Source organism: Thermoascus crustaceus (genome assembly GCF_041956765.1).
Source record: "Thermoascus crustaceus strain CBS 181.67 unplaced genomic scaffold VTN00scaffold_7, whole genome shotgun sequence".
NCBI lineage: Eukaryota > Fungi > Ascomycota > Eurotiomycetes > Eurotiales > Thermoascaceae > Thermoascus > Thermoascus crustaceus.
Window position 1 is genome coordinate 552,642 of NW_027192533.1, and position 15,319 is coordinate 567,960.

At 51.4% G+C, this 15,319-nt stretch overlaps 5 protein-coding genes and 1 non-coding gene across 6 annotated transcripts; 4 read left to right on the plus strand and 2 right to left on the minus strand.

The window, feature by feature from the left end:
• Positions 1–1,131: 1,131 nt before the first annotated feature.
• VTN00DRAFT_9220 (uncharacterized protein) lies at positions 1,132–2,909 on the plus strand (the record flags this gene model as incomplete). Its single annotated transcript, XM_069436157.1, has 6 exons — positions 1,132–1,441; positions 1,582–1,681; positions 1,969–2,035; positions 2,143–2,483; positions 2,544–2,670; positions 2,727–2,909. The coding sequence occupies 6 exons, from the start codon at positions 1,132–1,134 to the stop codon at positions 2,907–2,909; spliced, it is 1,128 nt and encodes a 375-aa protein (XP_069284805.1).
• Positions 2,910–4,196: 1,287 nt separating this feature from the next.
• Positions 4,197–7,256, plus strand: VTN00DRAFT_9221 (uncharacterized protein; the record flags this gene model as incomplete). Its single annotated transcript, XM_069436158.1, has 3 exons — positions 4,197–4,936; positions 5,001–5,091; positions 5,148–7,256. 3 exons carry the CDS (start codon positions 4,197–4,199, stop codon positions 7,254–7,256), a joined length of 2,940 nt encoding a protein of 979 aa, XP_069284806.1.
• Positions 7,257–7,620: 364 nt separating this feature from the next.
• VTN00DRAFT_t169 lies at positions 7,621–7,709 on the plus strand. The gene has a single exon. It is a non-coding gene; the product is annotated as a tRNA-Val (tRNA).
• Positions 7,710–8,166: 457 nt separating this feature from the next.
• Positions 8,167–9,123, plus strand: VTN00DRAFT_9222 (uncharacterized protein; the record flags this gene model as incomplete). Its single annotated transcript, XM_069436159.1, has 1 exon — positions 8,167–9,123. The coding sequence occupies one exon, from the start codon at positions 8,167–8,169 to the stop codon at positions 9,121–9,123; it is 957 nt and encodes a 318-aa protein (XP_069284807.1).
• A 211-nt stretch (positions 9,124–9,334) lies between these two features.
• VTN00DRAFT_9223 (uncharacterized protein) lies at positions 9,335–10,966 on the minus strand (the record flags this gene model as incomplete). The annotated part of the gene is made up of 8 exons (XM_069436160.1): positions 9,335–9,559; positions 9,626–9,730; positions 9,792–9,880; positions 9,973–10,148; positions 10,273–10,317; positions 10,388–10,519; positions 10,770–10,859; positions 10,953–10,966. 8 exons carry the CDS (start codon positions 10,964–10,966, stop codon positions 9,335–9,337), a joined length of 876 nt encoding a protein of 291 aa, XP_069284808.1.
• Positions 10,967–11,493: 527 nt separating this feature from the next.
• Positions 11,494–14,948, minus strand: VTN00DRAFT_9224 (uncharacterized protein; the record flags this gene model as incomplete). Its single annotated transcript, XM_069436161.1, has 4 exons — positions 11,494–13,461; positions 13,513–14,531; positions 14,585–14,778; positions 14,833–14,948. 4 exons carry the CDS (start codon positions 14,946–14,948, stop codon positions 11,494–11,496), a joined length of 3,297 nt encoding a protein of 1,098 aa, XP_069284809.1.
• Between the last annotated feature and the right edge of the window lie 371 nt (positions 14,949–15,319).

Below are 15,319 nucleotides of genomic sequence, written 5' to 3' on the forward strand. Positions count from 1 at the left end.
TAATCAGCGGCTGGGGAAATCACCTTCGAGATTGTGAATCTCGAGTGCCCAAGCTTTTTCAGTGTTGCGATCGCAACCCTTATTCTGGAGCAGCCCGCAGGCACAGCTGGAGTGCCCCTTCTGCCATCCGCATCGGACATTTCACATTATTAATAGGCAAGAGAGGCGATCGAGGCCCCTCTACTGCGTACGGTGATGAGACCAACTGTGATGAAAGATGATCCCGCCCGCCGGAAACTGCGGACCCAGGGAGTCGGTTCGCCTAAACTCGAGCGTGACTGACTCGAGTAAACCCCCGCAGAAGCTCGAAGCTTGAAACCTTGTGGCCTACCAACTGCCTGTTCGCGCACTCGCGTAGCACGCTATACAGGCGTCTTTTAATGCATGCCTAATGCAACCTTCATCATCATTATGGCTGCCGCGGAAAAGACGGAGCATGCACGCGGTCTCGATCCTCCTGAGGTTGAAGGCTCGAACTGCGTGCGTCTCTTGTCTGGGACGGACTTTTGCTCCGCAACCCGACGACTCAGACACGAGCAAGCCAGGGCCTCCATCCTCACATGGTGAGATGATAAAGCCACGCAGGTACAGATACGCTCTTGAGCTGCAGGTTGTCTCCCAGCTATATTGCAGGGCAATAATAATAATAACAATAATAATAACACATGTTGCTGGGAGGAAAAGAAAAAACAATGTGCTGCTAGCGTGAAGCTGATGGAGTGTGTCCAGCGTCGACGCACGGACGGAAGATCAAATTTTTGGTTCTGCGATCTGCCCCGGTCCCGAGTTTGCCCCCGTGCTCGGATCTCAGAACTCCAGAACTAGTGACTGAGCCCTCACCATCGAAGATTACGCCCAGAAATCCCACGCACCTGTACATTTCATTTTGCTTTGTTTGAAAGGAACACATTCGAAAGTGCCCTGCCTGCGCGTAACAGTCATTTCACGTCTGGATACGACTGCGCCAAGACAGCACCTGCATCAACTTTTTTTTTCTTTGAAGACGGGCAAACCAAAAAGAGGCACTTACTTGATTTTGAGGTCCGGTCTAGCTACGATTCTACTCAGGCTAGTTAAGAGAAGGTGAGTTCTGCGGTAGGTGGAGATCTCAGAAAAAAAAAAAATCAAGCCATGCACACCCTCAAAGCCACTTCGTCGTCCTCCCTCTCCCTCCCTTCTGGCAGCTACATCTACTCCATTTGCCCAGCATCTCCAGGGTCGTTCGCCACCATTTCCTCGGATGACTCCCTACGCCTACTTGACGCATCGAGCTTGAAGCTGCTCAATGTAGCAAAGACGCACAAAGGAGTCACTTGTCTGAGAGAGTATGGAAGCGCGGCCGGCACCGGGCAACAGCTGTTGGCCACTAGTGGGAGGGATGGTAAAGTGAGGCTTTGGGACGCCCGCGGGTCAGGCAGTCCAGCTCTGGAGATGGAGACTGGTAAGTTGTGATTATTAGCCGCTGATTTTATGCCCTTTCAGCTTCTCTTCGTGCATGCGCTGCAGTCCTGCAAAGGAGATCCTTTCCCTAATCTGTATATAGATTTTGATATGGATGTGCTGATAATCTGTTCCGCTTAGCCAAAAATGCTGCCGTCCTTTCACTTGCCTGCAATGCGGAAACGAACAGTGTTGTTGCGGGAACAGAGCTCGTATCCTCTCTTGCTACTGTCGCGATTTGGTAGGTCTCCTCTCTTTTTCCCATTTATTCATGTGATGCCATCTTTCTTCTCTGGAGATATGATGGTCAGAGAAGACCTTTAGTACATGCAGTACGGACCAGACTTGCATACGGACATGAAAAAGTGTTTTGTGAATGCGCTATAAACTATTGATATATAGATTTGTCATATCTATGTGACCTGTGTTTTATGCACCTCCAGCCTGCAGTGATAACAGCCGGTTGCGTTGTAGATTGTTTCAAAGTAGATACCTGAGAACGGCCATAGCCGCTAACAGAACGAGCAGGGACATCAGATCGCCCAAACAAGTCCGCCAGCAATATGTCGAGAGTCACAATGACGATGTAACCGAGGTGAGGAGTCCCTTTCGACTCACAATCGACAAAAGAAAGTTGCCTGGGTGTATGCATTAAGCTAAGACGTTACGCGCATTTCCTTTCTGCGCATTCTCGCCATACAGCTCCAGTATCACCCGACTCGTAACAACATCCTGCTGTCCGGCAGCACCGATGGCCTGGTCAACGTCTACGATACAACTATCATCGATGAAGATGATACCCTCCGGCAGGTGATCAATCACGGCTCGATACATCACGCGGGGTTTTTGTCCGAGCAGGCGATCTACGCGCTCAGTCACGATGAAGTCTTCTCTATCTACCCGGCCACGGACCCGGAGGACGAAAGATCAGAGCCACCCAGCCCACTCCAGTTCGGTGACCTGAGACAGCCTTTGAGCTGTGAGTATGTCGTCCAGATACTTGGTGGCAGCCAGGGGTCGTATCTTGCGGCTGGAAACACGACGTATGTGGTTGATCACGATCCACCTAACAACAGTGTCAGAGCTAACTTGTTGAGATACAGCGAGCAAAGACTCGACTTAGTGCCTCTTGTGGCGCGTCCAACATGGCGGTTCGACCAGAGCGATATCTGGCGCCTGCCTGGAGCTCATGGCGAGGAGATTGTCCGCTCAGTGTATCTCGACGAGCAGGTATGCTACTCATGACTCCTATACTTAAAGGAGCCAGCCACTAACGTTAACTACAGTCACGGACAGTATTCACCTGCGGAGAAGACGGTTTTGTGCGGGCCTGGAAACCCGCCGAAGAAAGCGGAGAAGGAGATGAGGAAAAAGAATCCAACGCTCAAACTCCCTCGTCCAAGCCGTCGTCTGGAACGAAAGAGAAGAAGAAGAAGCAGAAGGAGAAAGAGCGGTTCAAGCCTTATTGATTGCAGCGAACGCTCTTTCTACCAACAATCTGAATCACGGACTGAGGTTTATATCATACGATAATTATGAAATGGAAGGTACATACAAAAAGTCATATTATTTCTCGGATTGAAAGAGACTGGGCAAATCAGCAATGCGCGAAGTTTCTTTTAAGAAGCTTGTTTTCGATTGTTTATTGCATGTTGCTTTGTTATATACGGCATAGATCTTGTACATACATACATGCATATATTTCCTTTTTCGCTCTAGGTTTACATATAGATTGCGGTTATGGGAGTCGGATATGACATCTTTTTTTTTCACTTCTCAGCAAAACTGAGTTATCATTCCGAAGTATGTTCTTTGCTAATATGTTATCAAAAAAACATCGAATTTTGTAGAATATAAAGGAAACGATGTATCCCGCCCCGAGGAGGCTGGGCAGACAAGGAGATCTTATATGTTTTTGGAATAGAGGACTCGCTTAGAGGGATTTAGCTGTACTCCTTGGCGTCTTGGCTGCTCGATGCGGTGTTAGTGCCCGAGAGATTACTGGTTCCAGGGGCCAGGCTTGCCTAAATGTTAGTTGAGATTCAAGGGCCTTTCTTTAACTACAGTGTTGTGTACACACTGACCGCCACATCACTGATCTACAAGATGCCCTCCCCCCATGATTATCCAGCAAAAATAGTCAGCACATAAAGGGTCTGACATAATTGGTGTATTGAGGGATATAACTGTAGGGTCACTGTCATCACAATTCCAACAGGGTTCGAAGTGGGCTTAAACAGTGACATCCAGATTCTTTTTCATATCCTGTCTTGTTACATACAGTTTCTTCCTAACTGTTTTTAGTATTGGAAAGTCCAAAGATCGTATGCAACACGTGACCGGAATATATCAATCTAAAAGTATTGCTTAGGCCCTGCAGGCCGTCGGACGGCGCGAAAGACGGACTCGACAAGTGCGGTTCGTCATGGGCCAAAGAAACGACCTCGGCGGTCAGCCTCGTTCTCGCTCTGAACAGCGACCCAAAAGACGTGCCGAGCCCGCCTTGTCATCTCCATGGTAAATGCCGGGAAAATGTTATCTCTGGAGGTTGGATCTGCCTGAGGAACTTTTTTTTCGCGTGTCCGCTCGATGACAACATGGGGGGACCTCTGAGTCTGGATGTTGCTGGTGTCTTCCTCTAAGCTCCTTCCGAATGGTTTCCAGAAAACAGATCATCACGAAAAACAATACCGTCTCTTCCATAGGCAAAAATACTGCGTATTTCGTCCTCGAGAGAAGCGGCCGTGGTAATGGAAATGGCGCAGGAAGAACGACTCCGCGTCCCTGGCGCCAGAAGCTGGAGCTTCCATAGCGACTCGGAGCACTCTACGCCTTCCTTGCCCCAGGACAAAGACCAGTCCGACTCGTCCGCGGTGCTGAGGCTGTTGGTCAAGCAGACGGAGCTGCTGGTGGCACAGAAGCGCGAGTTGGAGCTCCTCCGGGGCATGATACAACACCCGCTGCCACATCAGCAGCAGTATCAACAGCCGCCCCAGCAACCGCCGTCGCGACGCCCGTCGGCCGTCTCAGCGCTGCAGATCCAGCAGCAGAACCAGATCACCAAGGAGGAGGAGCAGAAGCGCGTCTGGCAGAACGAGATCCTGTCGTACCATGACGACGACCTGCTCAGGTCGTACTACTGGCGCAAGGGCCTGTCGATCGAGCAGCTGCTGAGTCCGACCCGGCCATGGAATACCTGGTCGTATCGCGCCGCGTATCCGAAGCTGTCTGCCTTCCTGGCGAAGGCGTCCCTGAACGAAGCTTCACGGTCGCAGGTGCTCTGCGAGGATTTCAACGACGACGGGCCCGTCTCAAGGTGGGAGTCTACTGAGGGTGTGCTGAACCACGCTTCTCTATGGGATGCCATTGGAACGCGGCTGGACGACAGGCAAGATGGCACCGCGTCGTCGTATAACGGTACGGCATTGTCCCGTATACTTCGGATAGTAGATCTATCTCCCATTGTGGCTTCTATAGTCTTGGGGTCGACTCCCAGGTAAGTAGTTCTTTTTGCACCACCGTCTAGTGGTCTGGACATTGCTCTGACGGGTACATCTTAGGGTAAACCTGTCAAAGATCGCGCCCTTTTTAGAGAGATATTTGAGCTTCACCAACTATGGCAGGGCCAGTCTCTTCGGGATTGGTAGTACTGTATGCGTTCTTTCTCGGAAAACCGGTATGTATAGGTACTGACTATATCGCTGCAGAGCCCAAATGCCTATCTTTTTGAATACCATTTTGCTTTCTATTTTGTTCCTCAAACATACATGGACAAGGACCTCGCTGTCAAGGACTTTCGAGGGCTCCGACGTTCAGCTGCTTTCGGTCCTGGGTTGGCCCAGCGCAGCCGATACATTTACGAGGAGCAGTTGTCTTTCATTCTTGTGGGTTTCGGAGATGAGGTGTATACATGCTACCAGCTCGCAGAGAAGTACTTCGTCGGACCCTACATCACGGGAGCCGGAAGGAGCACACTGTTCGTCAACCCCGACGGGAGCAGATTGGATAGTTGGACGCCAAGTGCCATTTTCCTGTCGTGGATAATGGTCACCATGCATCATGTGCAACTGCGCTGGCAGATAGCCATTGATGCCGTTGATGCCCAGATAGACTCTCCTTCTCAGATCATATTTTCGGAGGAGAACCCCGATCTCCTGTCCGATGACCCGCAGTTTTCGCGATCGAAGACGTATTTCTGGGCTCTTCAAGCGTACAAGATGTTTGACGATGCGCTATCGGCTACAATAGATACCTGGTATGAATTCCGGCAGAACTCTCTCCCTTGCCTGAATGATGGCCGGATGTCCGCAGAGGACTGGGAATCATCGACCAGGTCCATAGATGCCGCGATTGAAAAGCTTAACGAGAAGCTCCTGTGGGTAAGGAAGAAAAGCAGCGAGGTCCGAGACCTGCGCGATGGCCTGTTCGGCGCATCTTCCCTGTTCGACAGCCGCACAACTGTGAGGCAGGGTGACAATATTCGGTTGCTGACGTACATTACGTTGCTCTTTCTTCCACTGTCCTTTTGCACCAGCATATTTGGGATGCAGACACTTATCCCCGGGACGCTTCCTATGAGTGCATTCGCCATCACCCTGCCGTCAATTACTGTCGTCACAATCCTCTTGGTGTTCAACCTGCAGACAATCATCGACGCGTGGGAAAAGTTCAGCTCGGATATCACGTACAGCTTGCGAGAACTCATGAAGAACCATAACAGACAGGACTGGAGAGAGACCGCAGACGCCCTATTCGCAGATAGACTGGCCCGTCAGCCTCCGGTTAAAAAGGCACAGCGAAAGAGTAGCCACTGGGTTTACGCTCTGTTCCTCTTAGAAGCGGTCACCGTGTCGTTTCCCGTCTCTGAGATCGAAAACGCCTACCGAAGGATCCGATTTTTGTTTTCAAACGCTACTCCGGATCCCTATCTTCTGCAGGAGACCGCTGGTGTTAAACCTAAAGACAGCGAACAAGCGGCTTTGTCACGAGCTCAGAGGGTCAAGTATGCGAGGGAAAGGGAGTTGAGGAAACAACGGAAGGTCCGCTACTTTAACCCTCTCAAGTTTTCAATCCGTGTCGTTGTCAAGATGAGCAAGGTGGCATTGGCGACCACGAGGACACTGCTTCTGATTTTCTGGATCCCTCTGGTCACATTGGAGTACATCCTCCTCCTATCATGGTTCATGATATCACCTCCGAAATCGCTATTCGTCGACAAAGGCCGGGAGAGGTCTTCCAAGAATAACGCAAAGGACCAGACGGAGAGTTCCAGCCCTCCGGAGAAACCCACCAAGAACCTCTGGAGTCTATCATCGAACGATCTCAAGAACCACACCGTTTCGATCTTCATCCTCCCCTTCCGCTGGCTGGGGTTCGCCTTTGCGCAGCCCGAGAAACCACCACCACCGCCAGAACCAACCCCGCTGAAGCCCAAGAAGATGCGAACCAAATTCCCAAAGCTCACCAGGCATATCCGGGAATTAGGCTCCCTGAAAATGGCAGCCACCCACCATCACCACCACCACCACCACCACGCAAGACCGGTGCCGGTCGAAGGTGACAAGGTTTCTGCCGCAGACACGCTTCGCCCGCCGTCGCAGTCGCAGTCGCAGAACCACCTACAGGTCCCTTCACCTTCCCTCGCCTCGACGGCTTTTGACGTGGAACCCAAGAAGCCGTGGGATTCAACGGTGTCCGGCAAGCGTTGGCATAAGGCCCAGAGACAGCAGGCCAGTGGGTTGAACGAGGACTTGACCCGTACGATGACCATGGAGCATCAGGGACCTGCTGTTTTGGTCACGCCTTCCGAGAACTAAGTTGGCTCTATGTTCTTCCGCGGTTTTGAAATGCAGGACTATGTAAAATTGATGCCGATGTTGATGCTTTTGTTGTATTATTGTGCAGGGAGGCATGTTATATTATCTATATTCATGATCTGGCTACGACGTTTATGCCTCCATTAAATTTGGTGGTCGATCTTTTGACATGTATATACGATGCATTAAGTTATAAGATAGATTGGATAGGAAATAGCATTCTACTGTTTCAAGTATTATTTTGAGGATTAGATACTGGGCGCCTACTACAGACACAGTACTTGCGCATATTGATAGAATCGATTCGGTAAAAAAGCTGCCGTTTTGCCTGATAAGTTCTCTGAGGTGAGAAGCCTGACGATCAAGTCGCGTGGTCTAATGGTTATGATATCTCGTTCACATCAGTGAGCACCTGATCCGAGATGGTTCCCGGTTCGATCCCGGGCGCGACTATCGCTTTTTGCCCTTGCCCCCTTTTGAGTCGCTGTCACTTCACCGCCCGCGATAAGATCGCGACAACATTTTTTACCTTTTTTTGACGGTCGGTTTTCCCCAAACCGCAGCCAACCACCGCGTCCCCGATTATAATTTTTTTATACAACTCCAAAAAGAGGGAGATGATAGATAAATAAAATGCCATCGATGCTTCTGGGTTAATTTTTTATCTTGTCTAAAGCGCTCCTTTTCCTCTTTTCAACCTTTGCTGCAAACCCGACCACCGCTCACTGCGCGGGTTTGTCTATAGCCCCCCTTCTCTCTCCTCCCCCCTTCCCTCCGCGAAATCCACCCACCTGACTCCTTCAGTCAGTCAGTCCCATCTGATCCGGCGCCACCCTTCGTCTCTACCTCCTCTCTTCCCCCCCTCCTCCTCTGCGGACACACCCAGAACCAAACCACCAAATCTACCTAGATGGACGCCCAAGCCTACCTCATCCGCCACGGCTGGTCCGGCCCCGGCAACCCCCTCAACCCCAACCGCCGCCCCGGCGGCCCCCACGGCGGCCTGGGCCTCACGCGGCCCATCCTCATCTCGCGCAAGCAGAACAACCACGGCGTGGGCAAGCAGAACACCAAGGACCCGGCCACGAACCAGTGGTGGCTGAGGGGGTTCGAGGAGGCGCTGAGAGGGGTGGGTCAGGATGGGAGTAAGAATAGCGGGCCCGAGGGGAATTCGTTGGCGAGGGGGAAGAGTGAGTTGTATAAGTTCTTTGTGAGGGGAGAGGGGTTGCCGGGGACGATTGATAAGAAGGATGAGGAGGAGAAGAAGGCCGAAGAGGAGAAGGAGAAGAAGTCGAAATCGAAGAGGAAGCGGGATGACGACGATGATGAAGAGGAGGAATCAGAAGAGGCACGGAAACGGAGAAAGGAAGAGAAACGGAAGAAGCGCAAGATGAAGGAGGAGGAGAAGGACGGTTCCGAACAACTTCCCGATGCAGAGGTCTCGACGAAACCCGCGGAAACCAAGGAGGAGCGACGAGAGAGGAAGAAGAAGGAGAAGAGCGCCAAGAAGGATAAGAAGGACAAGAAAGAAAAGAAGAAGAAGAGGGATCGGGAAGCAACGAGCGATAGCGATGACGCCAAGAGGGCATCTTGCGAGGAACGAAAGAAGGAAAAGAAGGAGAAGAAACGACGCAAAGAAGAGCCTCTGAATGTACAGGACTACCCGACTCCACCTTCAACGGAACAGGAACAGACGGAATCTGCTAGTAACAGAGAAGATTCGCTCGTGGCAGAGAAGGAGAAGCGTAAAAAGAACAAGGAGAAGAAGGAGAAACGGGAGAAGAAAGATAAATACAAGAAGAGCTCCGCAGAAACCACCAAAGAGAAAGAGAAGGAGAAATCGACGAAGCGCAAAAGAGAGGACTGAGTCCTGACCTCCATGTTGGATTGGATATACCGTGCAACTTTTCTTCCATCACGACGTACATCGTAAATCCCTGACATCGCCTAACCGAATCCTCTATCTAGACTTTGGGTTATATGGTAACAGTACATAGCATAAGATACCCCATAGCAAAAGTAAACCGTGGATTATTTAATTGTTTGCTGCAAATAAATAGATATCATTCATATCATCATCAACTCTCTTGTACCGGCAGCTTGCCGGGTTTATTTGAAAGGATCCACGGCCTCTGTTCCCAGAAGTCGTCTTTGACGATATCGACGTGTTCCACGACAACTTTTGCCTTGCGTCGTAGCTTGCGCAGCTTTTCCTGTTGCGACTTTGAGATCTCCTTCTCTGGTATTGATGGGGTCTCTCCTTCCTGGGTTTGGCCTCCCTTCTTGGGCTCTTCTAATTGATACTATCCGTGCGGAATCAGATAATGTGCCCTTAACATTAGTTGGGGGAAGGGAGAAAGGGGACGCACCTGGCGATATACTACGCTCCCCTTCTTGTACATCTCCGGCTCGTTGTTGTAATTTATGCCAAACCTCTTGAACAGGATTTCGTTCTTGTCTGAAGATACCGTTCCCTTTTTCCCATCCAATGTCAGATTTGTCGGCTTGGGTGCTAAGGATAAGAAAGTACAGTACCTGCAGCTCCCTCTCTGCATCGGTATTACTCATCCCGCCGCGTAGAACCATCATCCAAAATGTCGTGTTGTAGAGGTTGTTAATGTGACCTGTCATCCTAGCTGTAAGCACGGATCCCTTGACAAAGATTCAAGAGAGACGGGTCAAAATGGAAGCAACTGGTTAAGATAAACAAACGCACAATCGACCTGTCTCCAGCTCATATAATCCCTCAAATTCCTCGTGCTCGGATACGTCACCGCTCGACCGTCGAAGGTGGGCAGATGCGGCGGCTCGAGAGGTGTATCGGGAAAGAATTTCGGCCAGTTGTATATGTAATGGGCCGTGAAGGTCGACACGATGGTGGTGACGAGTTTTCTGGATGTCATGTCAGGAATAGTCTTCATTAAATGAAACTCTCGAACCCATATACTAGTCATATATCTGATCCATAAACAAGTACTAAAATAGAATATCAACGTAGAAAAAAGAGTCTACTTACGCACTCCTCCGCTCAAACAGCTGACAGCTCGGGTGGAAGACGAAGCTGCAGACGCCCCCCTCTCAGGTCAGTAACATCTCCAAAACGTCTCCAAAAAGCGAGAGGGTCAGCGGACCTATACTCATCGCTAACACCATACGCGATACTCAGATCCGGAAGGTCCTTCATAACTTCGACGGCCGCGGCGTTCATGAGATTCAGCGCGCGGGGATCGTTGGGTTTCTCGAAGTGGTATTTGTCGGATAGCCTTGTGGGAAAAAGTCAATATAGGGCGTCTCTTGAGAACACTCACCGATATAGAATGGGTATAAAGTAATTTAACAGAAAAACGACAGAATGGGTTTGAGTGACACAGGCCTGGTTCACAGCATAGAAAAGAAGAGCCCGATATGGATGGAAACAGCTTGCATCCGAAAGAAGTATCGGCCCATCATGGACGAAAAGTAATAGCGGAAAAACCAGAGGAATTAGAATAAAACAGAGAAGGAAAAACTAACTTGTGAAAACCTCTCCCATCTATTCGGATCACGATCCATGTGTTTGGGAGTAAGGCATCCGGCTGTTCGAATGCCTTAACATATTCGTACCTGCCGTCGACTCACTAGTCAAAAGCCGTGTCCCACATAAGAAAGAATGAATGTAGAAAATACATGTGTTCCGACAAGAGATGGTTGACTTACTTTGAATTCGCCATTGCAACCTAATTAAATAAGTCCATAGGCAGTAATTAATGTGAAACAAAACGAGATAGATACCTAATGGTATGAATCCAAGGTTGGATTTATGTGGTTAGTGTGAGTTCCGAATGGACAGAAGATCGTGGTCCACTGCCCGCCGGGAACCACTGCTGAACCAGCTAGCCGACACCGGCGACCAACAATATTCGAGAGTAGGAAACGGGTCAGATATCATATCCTCGAGACAATATGGACTGTGAGAAAACTAATATTACGCTGCGGTTTTCATTTACTTCACATCTTACAGAACTCGCGAGATATGAGCTTTAGGATGGCGGTAGAGACGCTGATTTCTACTAGAGGAGGGAACGATGTACATATGTACGGGGTAAACGAGAACGATCCATCTCATCGTTTCTACTGCTACAGTACGAGAAATTTGATGAACAATGCGAACCTGCACCTACAGCCTGCAGCACCAGCTCATTTTCAGCCGTTGCCACGAAACACCGGAAACCGAAATTGACACACCCACCCCCACAAACTACGACGTCTGCACCTCTTCAGACATCTCTTCATCTCCTGTTTCACTGGCTCTCTCACTGGACTCGCTTGTGGTCTTGTCAGATTTCTTGGACTTCCTCGAGAAGAAGCCAAGGCTACTCTTGCTCGACTTTTCAATAGAAAATGTGCTAGAAGCGACACTGTCCACGCTCTTGCCAAGCTGTGTTTCGCTGGCGGTATCCTCATCGATGTTGTCGCCCTGCGAGGAATCGCCCTTCTTAGAGAACAAACCAGCTCGATCCTTCCAGGAGAGGTTGAACTTGCTTGAGCTGCTCTTCCGTGTAATCTTCTGTATAAAGGATTCCTTTGGATTGACATTCTCGGAAGGAGTTCCAGACGGCACACGCTCCAAAGACTCGTAAGATTCAGCCGCAGAAGTGGATACGGAACGGGAGTCTTTCGAGCGACGGGATTCTGCTGGGGAACAATCGTCCGCATTCGAATCGACATCTCGAGACTGCGATGTATCTGGTTCCTGGTCCTTTCCCTTGTCTTTCTCCTTTTCCTTCTCGGACTTCTTGCCAAAGAGAGTCTTGAATGATGGTGCAGCAGGATTCAGCTTCGGGGTCACTGGTCGATGTGATGATGATGGGCGAGTGCCAATGGGCGCCTGTAGAGGGCGGTGCTGCTTGTCGAACGAAGCATGGATAAAATCAGGCTCCCCGGACAGGCTAAGTGGCAGGTGGCCTGAAGAGCCATACTGGGTAGAAGGCCGACGAGACTGTGCTCGTGACCATGTTGTAGGTGAAGCCCAATCGAGACCGAGAGGACTTGCTCTGTGCCCCGTTTGCTCCGTAGACGGCCAGCCAAAGTGCCGATTGTCTGTCGAAGGATGTGGAAGCTGATTGTCGAACGAAAAGGTTGACGATGGCCTTGGAGACAGAGAGCCCCGTCGGACTGTCCCAAGGATAGACGACGGGTCAATAGGATCGTGCCTAGGGCTGAACTGGTTGTATCCACCGCTCGAATCGGAAGGTTCGGCGGACGACTTTAGTAGGCTGCTGGCACCGCTGGTGCCAAATTTACTGGAGAAGATATTGGAGAAGGCAACTCTTCGCGATGGAAGGTGGTCAGAAGAGCTGTCAGCCGTAACGTTTGCAGCGTTACTCCGAGGAAACAATGACATTGCATTGGCCCAGCTACCAGTGTAGCTCAGCCTCCGACGTCTAGCGCCAATCGGATCCATGTCGTCCAGGTTCCTCGGGAACGACTGGCTCTGTCCTGGTTTCAATGAACCAAGTAAAGGCGGCCCATCCGCAAGGGTCTTTCCCCGCTGGCGATTAAAACCAAAAAGGCCAGATAGTCGCCGTGAGGCGCTCTGAACACCACTTGAAACCTCACCTTGAGAAAGACCGGGGTTTTGGGAATCTGTTTCCTGGTGATTATTGAGGCTTTCGTGTGGACTCGTGAATATGCTCGCAGATCTACTTCCACCAGAAGATACCGGTGATGGCGATCCGTGTGGCAGATTTTCGAGCTGCGCATTGGACTGCTCGACACCCGAAAACCGCGGATGGGTAACTGGTCCAGGAAGGTCCGGGGACTCTTCATCTCCAAGGAGATCGGACGGCAGCAACGCACCGGCATGAGGGCTCATCGGAGGATTGCTGAGAGATATATCCGAATCCGCTCGGATACCTTGTGACTGGTCTGAGATAGTCATTCCATTGTTGATATTGAAGAACGCTGAGCTTGGTGCGAACGTAGGCGAGCTCGTTGAAGGAGCATTGTAATTGACTGAGCCTGCGAACGACGGTTCCACGGCTGGGAAGTTTATCGGAGATGGAACATCACTTGTAAGAGAACTGCGATGGCGCGAACGACGCATAGGAGCATGCGACAGATCCAACTCTATAGGTGGCAAAGGAGCAAATGGCCCAGAGGCACTAGACCGCTGGGCAGTGAGCCATTTCAGACGCTCCTGCGCTTCCTGATATTGCTGCTGGGCCTTTTGAGACCGTCAGTAGAGCTCTGGAGGAAGTAGAAGGATAACACGAACCTGTGTATGGAGGTTGACCAGAGTGGCATATCGTGCATGGAGATTGCTCAGCCTGATTTCCCACTGCCGGGCGCGTTCGGTGTCGATTCGGTCCAATTCTTTCCCATCTTCGCTATCGCCTCCTTGGAGCTTCTTCCTTTCCTCTTCAAGCTTCTTGATGCGGCCACCTTTGTCCTGGATCTCGTCATCGATGGTTTTCATCTCGGCCTGTTCGTTGGCGATCTTGGACCGAATCTGGCTCGTTTGCTTGGCAGCCTCCTCTTCGACACGCGACTTTTCCTCCCTAGCTCGTGCGATGTCTTTGTCCATCTGGGAGATCTGCTCTTGCCATCTTACAATGTCATCCTTGCGCTTCTTGCGTTCCGCCTCTTTCTGCTGCAGCAATCTCTCCCGTTTGGTCTTCTCGCTCTGCACTGTACGGTTGACGCTTTCCAGTTTGTTCACATGTTTCTTGAGATCACCACTTGCTTCATCCTTTTCCTTCACACGCTGTTTCAGCTCATCTCTCTGCTTTTCGAGCTCCTTCAGCGACACGTTATGCTCTTCCTCCTCATCGTTGATCTGCTTGTCTACGGTTTCATTTTCATGCTGCAATGCTTTGAGGCGTTCTGCAAGCTGCTCAAGTGTCTCGTCGGTGTCCTCGTTGGCCTGGTTCTTCTGGAGGTCGTCCGTTTGAGCATGGGTAGCATCCGTCGCGGTCGACGCCGGAGACAGCTTGCGTCCACCGGCCGAGCGTTTCCCTTGTAGTTGACCCCCGCTGTGTTCGCGTGCCATGACAGGAGCTGAAGGGGCGACAGAAGCGGCTGTCGACCTCGGAATGGATGCTTGGATAGTAGGGCCGCCAACGGTTCCATTTTGTTGGGTCTGGGACAGGGGAAGCGGCTTGGTGCGGACATGAAGGACTGCGCTTGCGGTCTGGAAATTTGCGGCACTAACTGCAAAAACGCAGAGGTGGTATATATTTCCCGGTATCAGATTCGAGATCGCTACCGCCGTCTCAGCCCTTTTGGATTCGCCCACTGGAGATTGTTAGTCTTGGATGTCCTTTTACCCCGCATCAGCGTAGTCTAACCTTTCACACCGTTAACCTGTATAATATGCTTGTGGATGGAATTGTGAAAATCCGGCTGTTTCCAGGCGATACGGATCTCACGGGCCGATATCTCTTCCAAGGTCACCTCGGGGGCCGGAGGGATGTCCAGGCCGAGCTTGTCCACGAGGATGTCATTGGGAGTCTGGCAGACCTGCCACGCACGATACAGCAGCCTGAAGACGAGGCGGTCAGGTCGATTCTGCATCTCTGGAGCGCGAGCGACTTACCAGACCAGGGCCCACAGGATGGTGGCCGCCAGAAAGAGAGCCATGACGCCTCGCACCCTCACTCGCGGGACCACGCTGGGGTAGGCGTCAAAGGACAGATACAGCGGTTCATACATCCCAGCGTCGGGCGTCCATCCACGGGCACGGAGGACCGAAGCCAGCGTTGAGGAAGCCGAGCTCGAGGAGTGATCCTCTGCTCCCACTTCCGCGGCGTTGCAAAGGGCTTGGCGGGCATGGAGGGACACGCGTCACGTGCCGGCGGCGGCGCTATGTTTTCCCCGGCCGGGCTGGGCGCGGAGTGGGTCAACGTGCGGCCGGCGCTAGGCCGGAAGCAGACAGGCGCGGTCTCAGCCGGGCCGGGCCAGTTCGCGGCTTTTGCCCCTCCAGGCTGCCAGGAGGCCGAGGGACATGCGGGCGTTGAGCGTTGAGCTGCTCCCACCCAACGTCTGCAGCTCATCCTCCTCCGCTTGGCCTTCCTCTGGCTTAT